General features: G+C 45.2%; 1 protein-coding gene across 3 annotated transcripts in view; it reads right to left on the bottom strand.

Moving 5' to 3' along the window:
* Positions 1-19,566, bottom strand: part of ESRRG (estrogen related receptor gamma) — a 643,230-nt gene extending 623,664 nt beyond the window's left edge. For 2 of the 3 annotated variants that reach the window (XM_032604485.1, XM_032604480.1), the window contains exons 1-2: positions 19,483-19,566; positions 17,546-17,622 (exon numbers count right to left, since the gene is read on the bottom strand). Coding sequence is in view for 1 of the 3 variants with exons in the window: in XM_032604480.1 (XP_032460371.1) it covers positions 17,546-17,547 (2 nt within the window). In the remaining 2 variants the exon portion in view is untranslated. Of the gene's footprint in view, positions 1-17,545; positions 17,623-19,015; positions 19,086-19,482 lie in introns of those variants that run through there. The other variant, XM_032604500.1, reaches the window with a different exon arrangement.
* Between the last annotated feature and the right edge of the window lie 678 nt (positions 19,567-20,244).

The following is a 20,244-nucleotide window of genomic DNA, read 5'->3' as shown; positions in this document are numbered from 1 at the left end:
GTCAGAATGTTCTTATTAAAGTCTAACAAAGATATTTTTCTGTTATAATTTTGATATCATTAGGGAAACACAGAAAATTAAAGGAGTCAGTCGTCATGTTACTGAGAATGTGACAGGCAAGTTAGAGATTTTTCTGATTTGCAAAGACAATGCAGGATAGTTATGGTTCTGCTTTTCTCCCCACATCCTTGCTGCTTTACTTCCTCTTTGAATTTCTTTCCCATTGGTGTTTCTGCTGTCTCTCTCTCTCTCCCTAGCTACATCAGCCCACTGGGTTGGTGGTAAGTACGGAATTAGCAAGAATCTCTAGTATTAGATGGTTGTAGATAAATTAGAAAACTTGGAGTCTTACAAATAGGATATGCAGTTACTGAATAATCCTGGGCAAATCAATCAATTTCATTAAGCTTCAATTTTCTTATCTACAAAATTGGGACTTCAAGAATGCTTAACTGGGACTCTGTGCTTCCAATGTGGGGGGCACAAGTTCAATCCCTGGTGGGGGAACTAGGATCCCGCATGCCACACGGTGCGGCCAAAAAAAAAAAATGCTTAACTCATAGAGCATTTAAAGTACTTTAAATGCCATGTTGATGATAGCTATTAATATAAATACTAGCAGATAGAGGGAAATTCATCATATAGGTTAAAAATACTGGCTTTGCAGTTTGTCATAAGTGGGTTCAAGTCCTGGTTCTGGTACTAAACAGCTTTGAAACCTCGAAATGCTACCTCACCTCTCTGAGTCTCAGTTTAGTTACATGTAAGATGGAGATAACAATACTTTCTGGAATTTTGTGAGAATTAAATGAAGTTAAATGATTAAAAATTAAATAAAGTTTTAAGTTTTAATTAAAGATTAAATAAAGTTCCTGTGACAGAGTAAGTGCTCAATAAACAGCTGATATTATTAAAATTGTTAATAAACCCATTTCTAGGTCCGGTCTGGTGAATTTTCTTTGGCTTTCTCTTCACTGAACTAAATCTTCTTGAGGTCTTTAACCTTCACTAAATGACACCAACTTCACTGGAATATTTTTTGATACTCATAATAATTTTAGAGAGTATTTATAGAAAGCAGTCTCTGAAACAATTCAGTTTAAAAGGTCAAGTAGATGATATGTATTTAATATTTCACCAAAAAGTTCAAAATTCTTTTCATATCACCAAAAGTTGCACGGACCTTGCTTTCACAAATCTATCTTTGTCTCTATAAAGCCCACGTCTTCAGCATCTTCCTATTGTAACAAAAATAAGCAAGAAATTATTTAGGACTTACTATGTGCCAGACCCCATTCAAAGCATTTTACTGATATTAACGGTTTTAATTCTCCCAAAAACCCAATGCAATGAGTCTATTACTAACCTCATCCTAAATGTGGGGAAACTGAGAAACAAAGAGTTGTATTACTGGACCAAGGTTATACCACTAGTAAATGGCTTAAGGAAGAAATGAACCCAGGAAGTCTGACTCTGGATCCTGGACTCTGAATCGCGCTATTAAACTTCTTAGTGAAAATACTGCCGGTTCTAAGAATCTGCATTCAGCTTGGCCATCTCTGTGGTCGGAAGTTACTGGATAACTACCAGATCTACGCTTTGTACTAGAGACTTGGCCTCAGAGTCCGTAGTTATATTTCGTCATGCTTGCCATGGCCAGTCATTAAAATCAATATGATTGGGCCATCAGTCGCATGCTACTCAATTCCCATTCTCATCATTAAGATTTGCAAGAAGAAGCTGTAAGTTCATTCAGGCCAGCCACTCTCCCCTCTGCTCACATTAGATATGGATGATACCATCTTCCAAGAGAAGAGAAGGAATCACACAAAAATGCATGCAAAGGGGAAAAAATACCCTTTGGCCTCAGTAATCTGCGTATGTCATGGGGTAAGAGAGTCATGGGACCTTAAATATGTAGATTTCCAATAAAATAATAAGGGATGATTTCTCCAATTTCAAGATTACGGTAGAAAAAATCTCATCCCAGTCTGGGTTAATGAAACTAAAAGCACCATTCATTACTGTGTACAAACTGAGTCCAGTGAATTTTAAGGGGCCCATACCCCAAACACTACATAGGGAATTTAAAGACTTAGCTTTGTTTCACCATAGATAGAGGCTGTTTATGTGGTCAGGACTAAATTCAGCAGGTTCAAAGTATTGTTCTGTCACTCTGACTCCAAGAAACAGCGAATGTGCTTCAGATCCATGCTGTGAAAAGAGCCCAGCAATGGACCATGTAAATGTCCGAATCCCTCTCTAAATCTGCCCTAATGACTGAATGCTAACCTCCAAAATAAAATGAACAGAAAGACAGTGGAAAAATAAATAGGCCTGGTTACATTTCTTTTGTATCTGCCAACCCTCTTTCTGTAGATTCATTCTAATTTCATTTAGTCCTGCAACATAAAGAATAGTTCATTTTTAGAGTATGATCTCTGTGTTGTTCTTGTAGCTTGACTGGTTTTGACTTACTTAGGAGAGAATGTCCCTGAGTAAACATTATATGGTTTTAAAAATAACAGAAGCAGTATTTGAAACAAAGGTTAGGTTGGAAAGTAGCTGTAAACTTAAGGCTTAATTACACCATGTGTCATAATTTAACTTCTTAGCCAGGGATTTAAAACACTACAACTGAGCCCCAGCTTGTCTTTCCAGTGTTTTCTTGCCCCTATTACTGGTGTGAGAGAAACTGTGTGGGCTTTGGGGTCAGTTAGATCATTTATTCACAAAGATGTACTGGGAAAATATTATGTGCAAATTACAGCAGTAGGTATTGAGGATACAAGAATGAATAAGATGAAGATGAAGGAGAATAAGGAGGAGAAGGAGGAGGCTGGGGGAGGGGGAGGGGGAGGGGGAGGAGGGGGAGAAGAAGAAAAGAAGAAGGAGAAGAAGGAGAAGAAGAAGGTGATGGAGGGAAGGGGAGGGGAGGGCGAGGAGGAGGAGGAGAGGGAGGAAAGAGTATATGCTGTTCCGACCCTTTGAGAAGCTCACAGTCTAATAAAGAGAAACACAAACAAAGGTAATTATAATACAGTATATGTGAAGCAACAGAAGTATGCTTAACATCCAGTGAAATGATTCCTTCTAGATATTCCCCAAGGCGGTTCACATTCAAACTCTCTCCAAACTAGTTTTCTTCTAGATAGTTTTCTTCTTCTAGACAAGCTTTATCCTCCATCCAAGAATATGGGAATCTTCCTTGATACCTCCTTCTCCCTCATCTACCATCTTTAATCCTAAATATGACTTATTCATCACCGTTATCACAACCCTAATTCAATATACCAGTACCTCTAGCCTGAACTAACAAATCTAGCATCATCTACTCTGCTAACCATCAAACTCACCCTTCTCACAGCGGCCAGAATGAATTCTTCAAAAAAATTAAACTGATTATATCTTCTCTACCTCATTGTAAATGGCTTTCCATTCCTCTTAGAACAAAGAGAAACCTCTGTTAACAGGCTCGTGAAGTTCTTCAGAGTCTTGCCCTTACTTCCTTCTCCTGTCTCATCCTGTTCCTCATTCCTTAAACCAACACCCTCCCTGAACCTGCTTTTTATTCAGTCCCTTCATATATCCTGATGGGGTTTGGGATGTGTGACCCCAAAATATGGCACCCTAGCATACTGAATATTTTAAGCTGAAGGAGTTTGAGAATATAGCAGAAGCAGAAAGGTCCCTCTGACCACCCCCCATCCTCTCCCCTGAAGCAAGTCTTCCTCACGTGAGAGGTTCCCTCTCTATACCCAGAGGGAAGGAACGTTCTTGTCTCCAAGATGGAGGGACACGAAGAAGAACCCAAAGGAACACTCCTTGCTAAGTTTCCCCCAGTTTACTCACTTAGCTCCCACTTTTTGCCCTCTCATACCTTCCCACGACTTTACACTCTTCAGCAAACCCAGCACAAAACCATTCAGGTCAAACCATATCTTTGGGTCTTCATTTCCTTATAAAGGTTCCCATGTCACATAAAAGTTAGATTAAATAAGTGTGTGTGCTTTTCTCCTGTTAATCTGTCTTTGTTTAATTTTCAGATCCATCCAGGGACCCTAAGAGTGTCAAGGGAAATGTTTTCCTCTTCTGCAATCCCAAATTTCCCCCTAACCTAAAGTTTTGATACACACCGTTACCTCTGCCTACAATTCATTTTTCTCACCTGGTTATTTCATCTTGTATATTTCACTTAAGCATACTTCCTGGGTGAAAGTCGCTTCTCTACTCCCTTGCTGGGTCAAATTCTCCTACGATGGGCTATCATCACACTCATTTTCCTTCTTCATAGCATTTGTCACAGTTGTTATTTTACATTTGTTTGCGGGAATATTCGATTGATGTCCAACTCTGCCACTAGACTGTAAGCTCCACAAGGGCAGGAACCATATCTATTTCTGCTCTTCACATCCAATGATTAATACAACGAGCCTACAATGGACAGATATTCAATAGCATTCATGGAATAAATGAAACACAATAAGGAAAGAGTGGAGAAGTGTTAGGATAATGTCACAGAAGAGGTGTCAGCTGTGTTGGGTCTTGAAAACTAGACAGAAGGAACACATGAGCAGAGAGCCAAAGAAATGAAACAGTCTGGCATCACTCAGTATAACTGAAGCTGTGGGGGTGATCTGTCGGGGGAGGAGAATAGCAAAGGGTCAGAAATGAGGCTGGAGAGATTCAGGGACTAAACCACAGAGGGCCTTTTGTGCGCTGCAAAGCAGTTTGGACTTCTGCCATGGGAAATCACTGAAGGGTCATAAAAAGGGAGTAAAATGATCATCAGATTTGCATTTTTGAAAAATCACTCTCACGGTAGTGTGAAGGATATCCTTGACAGGTTGCTGTTGGGGACAGGGTGACCAGTTAGGAGGCCACTCTACAAGTCTACGTGAGAGATGATGAAGGCACAGAGCAAGACGGTAGCAGGGGATTAAGTGGAGTGGGCAGTTTCAAAAGATATTTAAGAGATGAAAATGACTGGCAATGGAGAGTAAGGTGAAAGGACAAGTCAGAGTGCATCACCCTGGTCTCTGGGCATCTGGGAGGGGGGCGTGGTCATTAACCACGTGAGGGAATACAAGATACGAAGTCAATTTGGGTAGATGGCTGGTGTGTTTCTAAACCCAGTGGGATTTAATATCTGAGAGGCTTGTGCCAGAACAATGGGTATCCTTCAAAGTCTTCCTCCTCCTCTTTCGTCTAATACTGTTTCAGCTGAGCACATAGCCACCTACGAGTGACCACAATGCCCAGGCTCCCTCCATCCATGTGGCTAAGCTCTTGATAGTAGAAGAGGAACCAAAGTGTGCAATCTCTGTCATGTGCTTAAAAAAAAAAAATTGTTGCATTTCTTCTGGGATAACCAGGAGCTGGGTTAGTTTTAACTGTGCCAAAGGGACAACCCCTTAAAGGACGGCAGCAAAACACTATGGAAAGAACCAAAGGGTGAGTGAAACAGATAGGCCGGACAAGCACTCCACTCCAACCACTTATTCTAGGGGGGAAAAAACCTACTCACTTAATCCATTGTATCCTGGAGCCTTATTTAAGAGAGCTTACTTTATGGCCTGAATAACAGACTTTCAAGTAGGGAAAACTGGTAGGCAACTACCTACTGGATAATAGTCTGGACCTCCCAAAAGAGGTCTGGACCAACAATGGAGAACTGATACCTACTAGCATGTAGACAGTAGTTAAAACCATGGGAATAGAATAAGAGAACATTCTGAAGATGGACTTGGGTTTGCATCTAGGCCCCACTTGTTATTGTTTAAGTGACTTTGAGTCAGTTACATCTATGAGCCAGTATTATATAAGCCTGTAATAATACTTGTATTAATTAAGGTCACCTTAGCTGCTATAACAATAAATCTCTACACCTCAGTAGCTTATTTATTTATTCAAAGAAATTTACTTCCCATTTATGTCAAGTCCAGTTGCATGCTGACTAGGACCCAGGCTCCTCTATCTAGTGACTCTTTCTCCTGTAGGACCTTGAAGTCCTTTGTTTACAGCCTTTTTCCTTCTATAGTCCATGGTGGAAAGGGCACACATGCTCCTAACCACGTTAACCTGGAAGGTACATAAACATTTCATTGTTGAGAACAAGCATTTGGTCCCAACAAAGGTAAAGGGGCCTAGGGAATATGGTAGTACCCGCCTTGGCAGTCGCTCCCCAGCAGAAACGCTACACAATGGAAATGGTACCGGAATCTTGGTGAACAGCAACCTTGAAAGTAATGTCTTCTGCTTATTGCAAGGATGAAAAGTGAAAATGGATGGATAGTACACCTGACAGTATATCATGGCTAAAGGGCCCTCAATAATGTTAAGTCCTACCTTTTTCTCTGTTGGTTTCCCCTCTTCTTCCATTCCCACATACACTTCTTCTGTGTCCCAAACAGGCCTTATATGTTCCCACTTCTGTGTCTTTATTCACATTCTTGCCTTATATATAAAACCCTATGCCCATTTCTTCTCTTTGCTGCTCCACCAAAGCCATCTCTATCTATTTTTACAGACCAAACTCACAGCAATCTCCTGCAGTCAGTTGTTCCTAATTCTTCACGGCCAGATTAAACTCCTTTGAACCGCCATCACCATGCTTAAAACTCTTCCTGTAGCACTTACCAGACAGCTGTATGATATCATAACAATATAGGTTTTTACCCTTCCTGACTACCTCCCAGCCTAAGCTGTAACCTCCCTGAAGACAGCAACTGCATTTAACTCCTCTTGTTCAAAGTGACTAAAAGAGTAAACCGAATTTAGACTTTGAATTCCAGAGACCAACACTTAGAGATCTGATATCCCCTCATAAAGAATGAAAAGGTTAACATTTATTTAGGCAACTCTAGAAAGGCAGGGACAAAAGCAGTTTGTCTTAAGTATTTATATATGCAGGTGATGACCACTTGAATTATTGGGAAACTGCTCCATTTCTTTATTTTATTTTGTATATCCATGAACAAGCATACGGTAAGATCTGCCTTTAAATAAAGCATGTACTTAACGAACAATAAAGCAACATACCTTTAAATATTATGGTAACTAAGAAAAACAAACAATTCTGAAGAGGCTTCTTTAAGAACTCTCCACATTCATGAATCGAGGTGGCGATGTGGCAATTCTCCGGGTAATCTGATAAATGTCAACAACCAAACTATTTAAATCCACCCATCAGGTGAACTCACCACTGTGAGTTATCTGAGCCAAGTCACTTTGTTCTTTTTACATAGAGTCACTGCCTGAGAAAAAGATGAACAAGGAAAAACAAAAAACAAAAACCTGGGAGTCATTGGACTTAGGCAGCCTGCTGAAAATACCTATATTTTCCGTTTCCCAACAACTATCCTGGTATAAGCAGGCAATGCACAGAAAGGAAGTATTTTTCAGCAAATAATCTAATGACATACACCTAGTCAAAGGCTGGGTGCACCTCCAGTAATATCCAGTCTTCCATGTAGTGGTTCCCATTAAATGGTACTCGTCCTGCACCCAGTGCTCCAAGGTGGACTCAGAATCTCTGGAACGTGTGGAAACGATTCTTCTGCCTTCGCCACTCTCCAGTTGAGAGACCAGAGACACATCCAGGGATCCACTCCATGTTCAAATTCACACCTGACCCACCTCTGAAGACAGCCCAAAGCTGATCTATATCCCTGGACACTAGGTCTTTGGCCGAAGTCTGCCCATGGCTCATCCCACTGTTTACTAGGCTATCAGAACAATACTTCCCTGGGGGCTGGGGCTGCAGTGGGGGTCCACTTTTATAATATCCCCCCCTTCTCTACCAGTGACACAGATTTGAGCCTTCAAGGGCACAGGATTTCACTGGGATGTGTAAGGACAGTGTGTTCCAAATGGTGTTCTGTGGAGTACTAGACGTAGGAGGTGACCTTCACCCAAAGGATGCTACAATACGTCTAGAAGACATCACATACAATAATCCTCTCTCAGATATTTACAGCACATATTAGGTATGTTGAAGGCTCTGAAATGTACCTGTCTGAAGAAATCTGTTAAACCCATTATTTCACAAATTTTTCTACAAAGAAAGCTTTTGGGGCAAAACATCTGTTAACGTCTTTCCTCAATAGACCGGGTTGCAGGAGGTCGGTGTTCCTTCACTGTTGCTCATCACGTACTTCACATGGTATCTGACATTTTAATAAGTATTTGCTGAATTAATGAATATCCCGTGGAAGCAGGGTCCTACAGAACATGCTTTATAAAACGATGTGATAAAAAATCCCACTTCTATGGAATATTCCAAATAAGAACAACTTCCCCAAGTGGGAAGATCTCTCTGAATCTCTTATTTAAATCCCAATTTGTGAGGTAACTATTAAGAGTACGCTGAGGCTTCCCTGGTGGCACAGTGGTTGAGAGTCCACCTGCCAATGCAGGGGACGTGGGTTCGTGCCCCGGTCTGGGAAGATCCCACATGCCGCGGAGCGGCTGGGCCCGTGAGCCATGACCGCTGAGCCTGCGTGTCCGGAGCCTGTGCTCCGCAACGGGAGAGGCCACAACAGTGAGAGGCCCGCGTACTGCAAAAAAAAAAAAAAAAAAAAAGAGTACACTGGCATTTCTTGTTTGTGGTCAGAAGATTTCTTTTTTCTCTTCCAACGATCTTAGTGTCAAACTGACCTAACCAAATATTTCAACATTTTTAGTATCTAGACCTGCGAACCCTAACATATACTGTGTATAAATATATTGAGGGGACTATTAAGATTGCTGGATCCTAGGGATTCAGTATTTCTAAAGCAGGTCCTAGGATTCTACACTTTATCCAAACATCTCAGGACATTTTAACATGGGGGTTCAGGGGAAAAACACTCTCAAAAATGCTGATTAAGAGACGTGGAAGAGGAGCCTTTGACTTGGTATCAGAAGACTGGGTTTGAGGCCCAAATCTGTACCCTCACTACCTGTGTGGTCATGGGTAGTCACCTCTAAGTCTCACTTTCCTCCCTATGGGATTCACAATATTTCTCTGAACCCATCTACCTCGCTACTTTCCCACCCACCTCATAGCGTTAAAAGCCAGCCGGTAGTCAACACACACCGTGTGCTGAATCAGCAAGTTCACCATCATTCTACAGTAGTCAACAAACCAATCACAGGAAGTGTTCAACACATAAGGTGCTTCTGCTGATGATTTAAAACAGATAGAACAGGGCTGGACCAATAGTACTGTGTGTATCCATGTCAAGCCACCCGACAAACTTCCACAGAACACTTGACTCAGGCTTATGGACCCAATATTGGCCAAATCATGGTGAAAGCCCAGCTATGTGACACTGAACACAATGCACTGAATGTTAAAATACTTCCTCTGCTTGGTACCAGACCTCTGAAAAGTGGACTCTTCACTCTTAAGTTGGCAAACAGCTAGACTTAACTCTTTGGTTGGCATCTACACATTTACAAGAGGAAAGTTCTTGCTTACCAAGTATCCTCATTAATAATAATTAACCATGTTCAGAAATTAGGATGCAATGGAATATATATAATGATAATACAGTATTTGGCATCTTTAATTCTCTCTCCATTCAGAAGATTCTTTTGGAGCCTGTAGCATTCGGGGTAATCGCTATGAACACTCCTCAATCACACTGCATGAACCAGTCTTTTGAAAACCCAAGACAGAGGGTTGATTGTTTCCCAACTTTGTGGTATATTCTGAAGCCTGCTTTTTGGAATAGATCTGATATTGCTTGTTATTTACCTTTTGTGTCTAAATCAATGAAACAAACTCTTTCCTGACTGAAAGATACCTGCCTAAAAGACTAATGATTAAAGATTTCCAATTGGTGGTAAAAAAAATGTTTCCTGTATGTTAATTGATATTATTCTGTGTGTGTTGGTTTTTGTTGCCTTTCTGATTTTAAACTTCTAAATTTTACAAGTACTTGTTCCTCACCTCAAGTACTCAGTGGGTACCCAACCAATCTCTCTCGCTCACTGATCTGCAGTTAATGATAGCAGCAAGAGAACTCTGCAAAACTAAATTCATGCCATGATGTTTATTTTCTATATTTATTATTGCCTTCCTGCTTACTATTTTGATTGTGATCTATTTTCCTTGCCTGGGGCTCATGTTAGCAGTAACAAGTGTGATTGATTATAGGACTCACGCAAGTGAACAAGTGAATGAATCAAGCGAAGTCGGGTGACCCCATCAAAAGATGGCAGGGACCACTGGACCCCTGCTGACTGTTGCCGGCAGAGAATGCCGTAGTGCGGCCCCAGCATTCCTAGACGTTCCAGTGTTTCAAGAGAAGCCTGGCAAATAAGAGGTACTCAGTAAACACTGATTAAATCCATTAATACAGAGACCCCAATTTTCATCTGAAATCTCAAGATTTTAAATGTAACCAACAGGATGGAGTCGTAAGAACATGGACTCTGGAGCCAGACTACCTGGGTTTCAAAAATCTAACTCTGCCACTTATCAGCTATATGATTTGGGCAAGTTATACAAAATCTCCACGCTTCCCTTTTCTCACCTATAAAATGAGGGGAAATCGTACCTACCTCATAGGGTTGTTTGCGGACTTAAGTTTTTAACATTTATTAAATCTTAAGGCAATATCTGGTACATTGTAAGTGCTACACAAACAAGAAAACACACTAGAACTTCAAAATGCCTTATCATTTTCGCAAGTATTATTCCCTTTTTCCCCCACCATAACTGGGGGATGAAGGTGTTACCCTGCAGAGAAGGAAACTCAGTTTCCCTCAAGATCTTTCAGGGCTGTTCGGGATGACAGCCATGTATGTGGGTCATGCAAGAACTCCATGTGTGGACACTTAGAAAGAGTCCAGTGGTTTGCCCAATACGATATTCCATAACATGGCAGATGTCAGAATCCAGTCCATGAGTTCCAATGAACAGAATCAGAGATGTGTCCATCGGTGTTCATCATAAGCTTTCTTCCTCAATAACTAAACAAGGAAGTTAAATGAAGAGCTGGTTCAAATCACTGTTTGTTTTTTTTAACCCATAAATTAATTACCTAAAAACAGCCAAATTGAGAGAATTGGCAAAGCCTCAACACTTAATAATGTCAATTTCTATTCTTCCTCTTTCATTAATTTTTGTTTTTAACATGTTTTGCAATAATTTAGTTTCTCTTCTCTCTGACTCCAAGACCTTTCTCCCAGGAATTTTACAAGTATATCACCTGACTACACAGCCTGTGTGTGGCTGTGTGTTAAAAACTGCCAGGCTAGAAACACCTTTTCTTTGATCTTCCTGGTTGTTGTTGGTTTAAAGCATATCCTGAATGTTATTTAAACAGAGGAGACTATTTGAAATTTCTTGGTAGATGAATTTGATAATGATGATTTTTAAAAAAACTACTGTCATCCTGAGATAAAACATCTCATTCAGCAGGTCCTGAATAACACAGGACTTCTTTGAAGAAAAAGGTCAATGTAGCCATAGCTGTTTCCTTTTCTTGTACAACAGCAGTAACTTTACACACTCCCTGATAATCTACATTTGATAAAGTTGCTCTCTCGCATTACAGAAGAGTTTTCTCTTTTTTTAGGGTTTAGCATTAAAAATTTTTATTTTGTCTTGTGTTTAATCTGAGTTTTAGCATGGGTGAGGAATGTACCTATTGTTAAAAATAACTTCTACTAAATTGGACTTTATCAAAATTAAAAACTTTTATGAATTGCAGGGCGATACCAAGCAGGTGAAAAACAACCCAGAGAAAGGGAGAAGATATAAATATTTGCAAATCGTATATCTGCTAAAGATCTATTATTCAGAATACATAACAACTCTTATAATTCAACAACAAAAAGACAAACAACCAGTTTCAAAGGAGGCAAAGACAGTGAATAGACATTTCTCCAAAGAAGATATTCAAATGGCCAACAAGCACATGAAAAGGCACTCAGCACCATTAGTCATTAGGGAAATGCAAATCAAAACCACAGCGAGATACCACGTACACCCACTAGGGTGGCTTTAATTTCTTTTAATAAAATAAATAAATATTTAAATAAAAATAAAAATTTAAATAAAAAAATAAAGATTAAAAATAAATATTTAAATAAAATAAATGTTGACAAGGATGTGGAGAAGTTGGACCTCTCAGACATTTTTGGTAGGACTATAAAACTGTGTAGCCACTGTGGAAAGCAGTATGGTGATTCCTCAAAAAGTTAAACGCAGAGTTAGGAAACGACCGAGCAAAGAGCTGAAAACATAGGTTCAAACAAATTTTGTAATGAATGTTCACAGAGCATTATTCATAATAGCCAAAAGGTGGAAACAACCCAAATATCCATCAACACAATGTGGTATGTCCATAAAGTCAAATATTATCCAGCCATAAAGAAGAAGGAAGTACTAACACATGCTACAACAGGGATGAACCTTGAAAATACTCTGTTAAGTGAAAGAAGTCAGGCACAAAAGGCCAAATGTTAAATGATTTCAGACATAAAATGTGCAGAACAGGCAGATCCATAGAGACAGAATGCAGATTAGTGGTTGCCAAAGGTGGAGGTGGGAGAGGGAGAGATTGCTTAATGGGTGCAAGGTTTTCTTTTGGAGTGATGAAAATGTTCTGGACTTAAATAGTGGTCATGGTTGCACAGCACTGTGAATATAGTAAAAAGCCATTATGTTCTATGCTTTAAAACGACTTAAATGTTGGATTTTACAGTATCTAAAATTTTGCCTCCTTAAAAAAAAAAAAATACTGGCTTGAATCCCCAGTAGGTAAAGCAAGAGCTTCTTCTTCCCTGCAAAGTAACTTCACACGATACCTCACTCACATAATGTTAAGGAGTGAAATATTGCATCTAGAAGATCAGTGGCTGACAAGCTGTCCTATTTCCTCTATTTCACTAGGCCATTTGTCATTAACCCTTTTGCTCTTGAATGGCATTCTTGGTTCATCAGTTTCCCTGTAAAAACACCAACTTTTCCAATGTTACTTTTCCACTTCCAGATGTTTCCTGTTAATAGTTTAGCCAATTTAGCCAGCACTGACCGATTAATGAACATATGTGGGAACCTTCTCTCTTCGAAATTACATTAAAGTGCTTGATTTAAAATAATAAAATATTGATGACTCTGGTAAGAAGAGTGATGTGATTTATCATAAATCAGTAATTTGAATCTTAATGTACATGAGATAAATGAACAGGAAACAATGACATATAGAAAAAACTTTTTAAATTGGAGAAAAACTAATCATTCAGTAGGCCTCCCTGAAAAAGAAGATATATATTTCTTTTATATACATATGTTTTATATTTATAAAATATATATCTTTTCTTCCAAAAAGAAATGTCTTTTTAACTATTAAAATATAAACAATAAAATAGCAATTATACAAATGGGTCAGTAGAATGTATTATATGCTCCAAATTTAATTTTTCTGAGCTGCAAACTTTCATGTCAACTAGGTTATATAAAGGGAAATGTCGAACGAATTTTAAAGTTGGAAAAAAATCTCCTCTGAATCTATAAACAATCTGTATTTGTTAAGCAGTTGACAGCAGACACCGTTACGATCAGAGGATATAATTGTAAAGAAGTATGACAAAGTTACATGGAAAGTTCTGCAAATAAATCTAGCTGCCAATGGATTTCAAAGATACAATTTCCTGAAATTACGTTGAATACCTAAGCTATGATTTTTTAAATCTCAAAGAAAATTTCTACATAAAAAGCCACGTGTATCTTTCGTGACATGTCTATTTAAATATTAATATGACTGGGTTTATTCCACAGAGGCAGAAGGAAACAAAAGAGTAAGTATTTAGATAATATGAGTTTTAAAAAACGCCCCTCACTTTCATCTCAAGTAAGCCTCTCTTTCAGGTGAAAGCAACGATGGTTTTAGCCAGAACCGCCTGGAGAATTGCAGAGGGAATAACCCCGTCTCACAGAAGCTAAGCATATCTGGTTCATGTACTGTTATTGCAAGGAAATTTGAGAAATATAGACACTGAAACCAACTGTTGAAGGTGAACAAGAACCAGATGAAAAGAAATGTGGATATTTTATGTCAAAATTAAGTGAGATGGAAGAGTGCACAGAAGACTTTACAGATAGCATACGTATTCGATGGTCCAATTCTGAAAATGCTTGGCCAGAATATACATCTGAACGTGTGGCCAAAATAGTCACGTAAGTGGAGAATTCTTTTTCCTTATTTAAGGGGGGAAAGTGAGGTTAAACTGGTGAAACACAAGAGGCAAGCATGGAGTTAATGGAACTTGTTTGCCAAGCAGAGTCACTTAGATCTTCACTGGGTTCTCCTTAACCCCTCTTTCCGCTGGTGTTGCAGACCTCAGCTCTTTGCCCAGGTGTGTGCAAATTTATGATCAACTGCAATCTTGGAAGGAGACTGAACTCAGCTCCTCTAAGGTTTCACTTCTTCATAAGAGAAGTCTCGTATAAAGAACAGCACAAAAGCTAGGAATTGGAATTGCTGGAGTCCTGGGGTTACTGACCCGAGAAAGATTGGTGAAGGGCATAGGGAAAGGAACTGCTCCAGCTTTTAGGAAAAGTGACCCCTCCCTTCATCCATCCACACACAACCAGCAGAGTCAAAGGTATATCTGGGGAAAGGGATAGAGAGGCACTGGAGTGGGTCCTAACCTCTGCTTTAGGCCCCAGATGACCCAGTAGCGCAGCTCACGGCACCATGAAAAGCACAACTTAAGGGCTGTCAGGTGTTTATGATCTAAGATCATCTAAGAAGGGTAAGGCCTGCTCGCAGGTGGCCTTCTCTGCCAAGCCCCCCACCCCCGCCCCCGTCTCCATCACGTGTTAGGGTTTATAGGTCACAGACCTGAAGAATTTGTTAAGAGGACAATCCCTAGTCCTGTCTCCTTCCAGGGTTCCTTGAAAGTATGACCTATTTGGAGAGAGTGTAATTTCTTCTTCCATGCAGGTAAGTTCACTTGGAAACTAAGCGGCCTCCCCGTTCTCCGCCCTCACCTCCCCTTCCTTACACACAAAGTTTATTCTCTTATTTTGTCTGGATGGTGGAAGGTCATTTTTACTCAATCTGAGGAAGAGAACTGGGGGTCTTTCCTATCTAAAGCCCCCGCCTGCGGGTAAAGCCTCAGGAGTCTGGAGGCCCCGCAACAGAGGCAGAGCGTGGCAAGGCAGGGACGGGAAAGAATCTGCAGCCGGAAGGGAGAAAAAGAAGGATCCAGGGCTATCGCACGCAGAGAACTAAGCCAGAGCCCAGGACAAGTTTATTTTACTTCGCTGAGCCCCAAAAGCTCCCAAGTTCTAAGATCCCGTCAGAGACGGGGGGAAAAGCCCTACTGGTTCCCCAAATTCCTGAAAGCAGAATGATTTGGGCAAGTACTCCTCTCCCACTGGCGTCCCGGAGCCCGCGCGCAGCGCGCCCCTGCCGACCCCAGGTTCTGTGCAGAAGTAGAACCGCAGGGGTTGCGGCGAGCGCACGCTGGGCCTTCTCCGTCTTTGACTAGCTCCTGAGCGAAGCGTGTCGTACAGCCCCGGGGACAGGGAATTTGCATGTGGCTGAGGGTCGCGAGCTGGGGAAACTGCGCAAGTGAATCAAACCGCGGGCAGAGGCGCGTCCACCAGCCGACCAACGTCAGAGAACTTGGGGTGAGGGTGGATGCTCTTGGGCTAACTCCAACGCTCTCTCGAAACATCGTGCTCTTTTCCAAGGAGGCAGACAGCTAGCTAGAGCACACCTTCCCTTTTATCCTGTCTTTTCTCTGACTCATTTCCTCTTAACTTCCATCTTTCTTACTTTGATCTCGCTGTCTCCTCCCCTACTTTTTCTTCCTCTTAGGACTTAACGAAAAGCCTCCAGACTCACACAAACCCGTGACAGGAGAGCTGAGTGGCATTTACTCTCGGAGAATGGGCTGGGAGGAGAGATACTAAGACATCGCACCCCCAATCCCTGAATTCCTACCTTTATGGGTCCCTGCCGCTAGTTTCTGGCTATAAAATTGTAATCAATTTGCCATCTACGCATAACCCCGCCTGCGGCCCAGGGATAGAAGGAGAAACCTGCCAGTGCTTTTAACTTGGCAGTTGAATTTCTGAAAGCTGTTTTGGGCGGGCCGGGGTGAGAATCCGGGCAGCTCTGGGCCAGGGAGGGGCGGCCCCCATCCGGTCTGAGCCAGATGGTCCCTGCAGAGTGAGCAGAGGGGGGAACCTGTGCTCAGACCCCTCCCCCATTTCTGTGCCGGGAACCCTGGGTGCACGCACTTTGGAAAGTCAAGTCCCCTCTGGGGCACTGCCACAGACCGGTGCTGAGATTTCGCTCAACACGTCTATCCACAGGCAGACCGAGCGCTCTGGGGAGGTGGCAGCAGGGGGATTGTGTGCTATCCACCGTGAGAGGAGATATTGGTGGCGGGTAAGAAGCTAATCAGCGAGGGCACAGGGCCCTGAGCACGCGACCAGCGAGGCCGCAGTTGTTCCCTCACTGGTTCCTAACTTCTCTCCACTTCAGCGCTGGGGCTCAGATCTCCGGCCAAACGGTTCCGAGCCCCCGGTTATTTTCAGTCACAGCCTTCTCCACCCCCCAAATGTCGCACCTGGTCTCTGGGGGGAAAGGGTGTTTTGAAGAGTCCTGCGCGAGGCTCATGGCCGCCGCCGCGCGCCTGCGGGAAAGCCGGCCGGGCCGCGGCCCCGAGCGCATAGCCCTTTCCCCAGCCACGCGCGCGCGCATGCCGCTCCTCTCGCCCGGGGCTCGGGAACATTTCCTGCCTGCCAGGCTCCCCGCCCGCTTGACTTCTGGGTTCTAAAACCACAGAAGCATCGTCTAAGGCGCTGGCAGGTAGAAAAGGGAGACAAGGTCAAGGCCCACGGACGGCCACGATCCGCTTGCGCCCTTGCTGTCTCCGCAAGCTAGTCCTGTCCACCGCCGCGGGGCAGAAAGGTTGTCGCAGCGCCCAATTCTACCTGTAATTCAGGGACTTGAGTCTATTTGCCGACTACCCTCGGCCAGCGCCCACAGTCTTCCCTCCTTTCGTCTGGGGCGGTTTAAGTCATCTGCCCCCCCGCCCCCCATTGTAGAGGGATGGTTCCAAACAGCGAGGCTTCGTGAGCACCGCATTCCCATCCTGCAGTCGGTCGGTGCCAAGGCAAAAGGAAAGGTCTCGCTCTGAACGCGCCTCGTCCCCTTCCGCCGCGCGCGGGGCCGCGCTCCAGGCCGCCTCCGGTACGCGCCTCCCCCTCCCCCAGACCCACAGAGTTTTCTTCTTTAGGAAACAGACGTGCCCAGCCCACCCCGCCTCGCACGTAAAGGCCAGTCGCCTTTTTTGTGCCCAAACTCAGCTGGAAGTTGAGAGCGGGGGAGAGTCAGAGAAGCACGGAAATAGACAATGAGGAAGGACAATCAAAGCGGGAGGAGGGAGGAGAAAGGAGCTGGAGGTCGCAGGGGCAGAGGCGGAGGCCAGCCCTAGGGGCGCTGGGCCGGCGGCCGAGCGGCAGCGTCTCCCCCGCGTCCGCCCGCCCGCCCGCGCGCGCGCCGAGACCGGTTAGGCGCGGACTCACATGGTCGGACTGCAGAGCCGCTCTCTCAACTACTGCCAGTGGGTGGTTTCGGGGCTGCCCGCGAGGTGCCCAGCTTCCTGCGGCGTGAGGGCAGAAACAGAACAGTACAGATCACGGGACACGACCGAGACGGGCCGCTCGGCGCCGCGGGGACTTCTCCCACTTTGCAAAGGAAGCGGGCGCGGGGATTCGGGCTGCCGAGTGTAGCCTATAAATAGCGAACTTTTAGACCGAATCAACTAACAAATGAGAGGCGCGGGCGTAAATTTGCGCCGGATCCCCCTTTCCCGGGATGACCCTCCCTCCCTCCGCCTCCCCCCACACATCCCTCCGCCGCAACTCTCCAGGCAGGATTTGGGAGGGGGACAGATTGGGGGAGGTGGGATTTAGTTTTATTAGAATTTCCAGTAGTTCTGTTATTTTTGCAAGGAGAGGGGTTACTCCGCCTCTTTGGCTCCCCCCCACCGCAACCCCAGTTGGGCACTAGAGGCACCAGCTGGGAAGGGCAAAGGCCCGGGAGAGCGAGGATCCTAGGGGTTGGCTGTAGAAGCAGGGACGGGGAAGGGCACACGGAGCCGGGTTCCCCCTGGGATTACATGAGGAAAGCGGGATACTGCCAGGATTTGAGGTTTTCTTGAGCCGCCAGGACGGGAATTTAGATAACCCCGTGTTTGGGAGGGAACTGCGACACGGTGAGGGCAGAAGGCACAAAGGAGTTCGTAGAGTGTAGGTTTCCTCTCCCGTGGTCAACCATAACACCCCAGGGCTAGCAACACCCTCCCCCCGCAGCAACTTTACTTGAACCCTCGGTCATGACCCGCCGAGGTTACGGAGGCGTGCCCCGGGGTCACGTCCTCGCTCGCCCGGGGGCCGCAAACTCAGAGGCAGCGCGCGCTGCCCGGTGGCGCCCCGGGGCCGGCCGCCTTTTCGCCGAGCCGGCGCACACCTGCCAACCGGAAGAGATCCTTGGTGACTGTGAGTCCTGACGGCCACTCGCCGCCCACCCTCCCGCTTTCCTTGAGCCAGGGCCAGACTGCGAACGCTGATTGGGTTAGTAAGGTTTTCATTTTTATGCCAGGTGCTTTCTCAAAAATAAACCCACCCCCCCGAGAACGACAGACGCTAGCTCTCCACTCCAAACTCCCCAATTCAAGAGTTTGCTTCGCTAAATGTATCCTGGGTGTCTCACATCAACCAGAGTCAATGGTATGGTCTAATAGGGTTGGCTGTGGGGGAACTGAGAAATTGAGGACGCTGCAGGTGAAAGGAGGTTGCACGGATTCTCTTTGGAGGCTCCATAGTCGAGGCAAGGCCTGCAGAGCAGGGAGCCAAGCCCACCCAAGGGGCCTGAAGACGGCCTCAAGCTGGGGGAGAGGGGAGCCGGAGAACGGTGGCGCTCTTTCTTTCAACTGCCTGCCCCGCCCAGCGCCCCCGGGCACCCCCTATAAACAGAAATGGCTTAGGTCTCACCTCTACCCCTACCCCGGAAGAAAATCGAAGAGGGTCCTCCACGCAGTTGGGGGCAGGGCGTTGCCGCCCGCTTCCCGCTTCTTCTAATACTACTTCCCGCCGGTTACCTCCCCTTTAAACGGAAAAGTTATTTTGCTTTATCCCAGACTCCAGACGAGTTTGGCAGGACAGGAGAAAGACAGGTGCTAAGGGGGTTTCAGCGGCCGGTCTCCCTGCGGGGTGCGTCCACCGCCCTCGACTCCACGCAGGCGGGTGCGCGCGGCATTTTCAGCCATCCGAAGCCCGCGCTCCCTGGGCGGCGGGCAGACAGCTGCGCTTCCCTCGCTTCCCCAAGGGCCCCGAGCCCGCGGGGGGTGACCTCTCCGCCCCGGCCCAAAGCCAGCTTAAGGGTGCTCCCAGACGGAACTGGACGGAGCCCGGGCGTCCCGGGCCCCTCGCGTCTGGCTTAAGCTCCCCTGGCTACGTACCTGTCCTGGCCTTCCCGCTCCGATTGCTGACCCGGCTAGGGAGCCCGGCCCCGGAGCCTGCCTGCGCCTCCAGCGAGCCCGCCCCCGCCCTCTCCCGCGCGCCCTCGCGCTCCGGGACTCTCGGCCAGATGTGGGGCGGTCTCTCGCGGGCCATTGGCTTGGGCCACTGTTTCGAGCTGTCTTCGAGGATTTCCCCAGGCTTTGGGGCCCCTGTGTGGACTGGGAAGAGAGGGGCCAGGCCAGCGCCTCTCCTTTCCCCTCACCCACCCCCTCCCCACAATCCCTCAAGTTCCCCTTCATCCAGCCCCTGGAGCCCAGGGCTTTGAAACTGCGGTAACTCCGCAAAGAAAGCGGATGAGAACCTCCTTGCGGGCCGAGTATGGGAGTCAGATGGGGGCTTGCGGCGTTTCTGGAAGGTTCTGGGTGTTGGTACTGGGGGAACAGGCCCTATGGGGACAGAAATGACACACGTGCAGACAGCGTCCCCGTGGCTGTCTTCACCGCGAAGTTCACGTCTATTGTTTCCTGCCTCGGGGAAGGCTGCCCAGTGTGACAGATCTGTTTAGATCCCATCACTGGAAGAAAAATCCTGGTGATAACGATTATCTCCCGCTCGCGCTATCTGGCCATCGCCCCAATTCATCTCCCTCTCGCTCCAGCCCCTCGGGGAGGGTAAGAGGCTGGCGGGAGGACGGGCCAATCCGCTGCCCTCGGACGGAGCGGAGAGGCACGAGGTCACCTCATCCGTCCCATTCCGCTCCG

The sequence above is a fragment of the Phocoena sinus genome, chromosome 1 (assembly GCF_008692025.1).
Source record: "Phocoena sinus isolate mPhoSin1 chromosome 1, mPhoSin1.pri, whole genome shotgun sequence".
NCBI classification, from domain to species: Eukaryota; Metazoa; Chordata; class Mammalia; order Artiodactyla; family Phocoenidae; genus Phocoena; species Phocoena sinus.
Note: the sequence above shows the minus strand (reverse complement) of the source record. Positions and strands in the feature narration are given on the sequence as shown.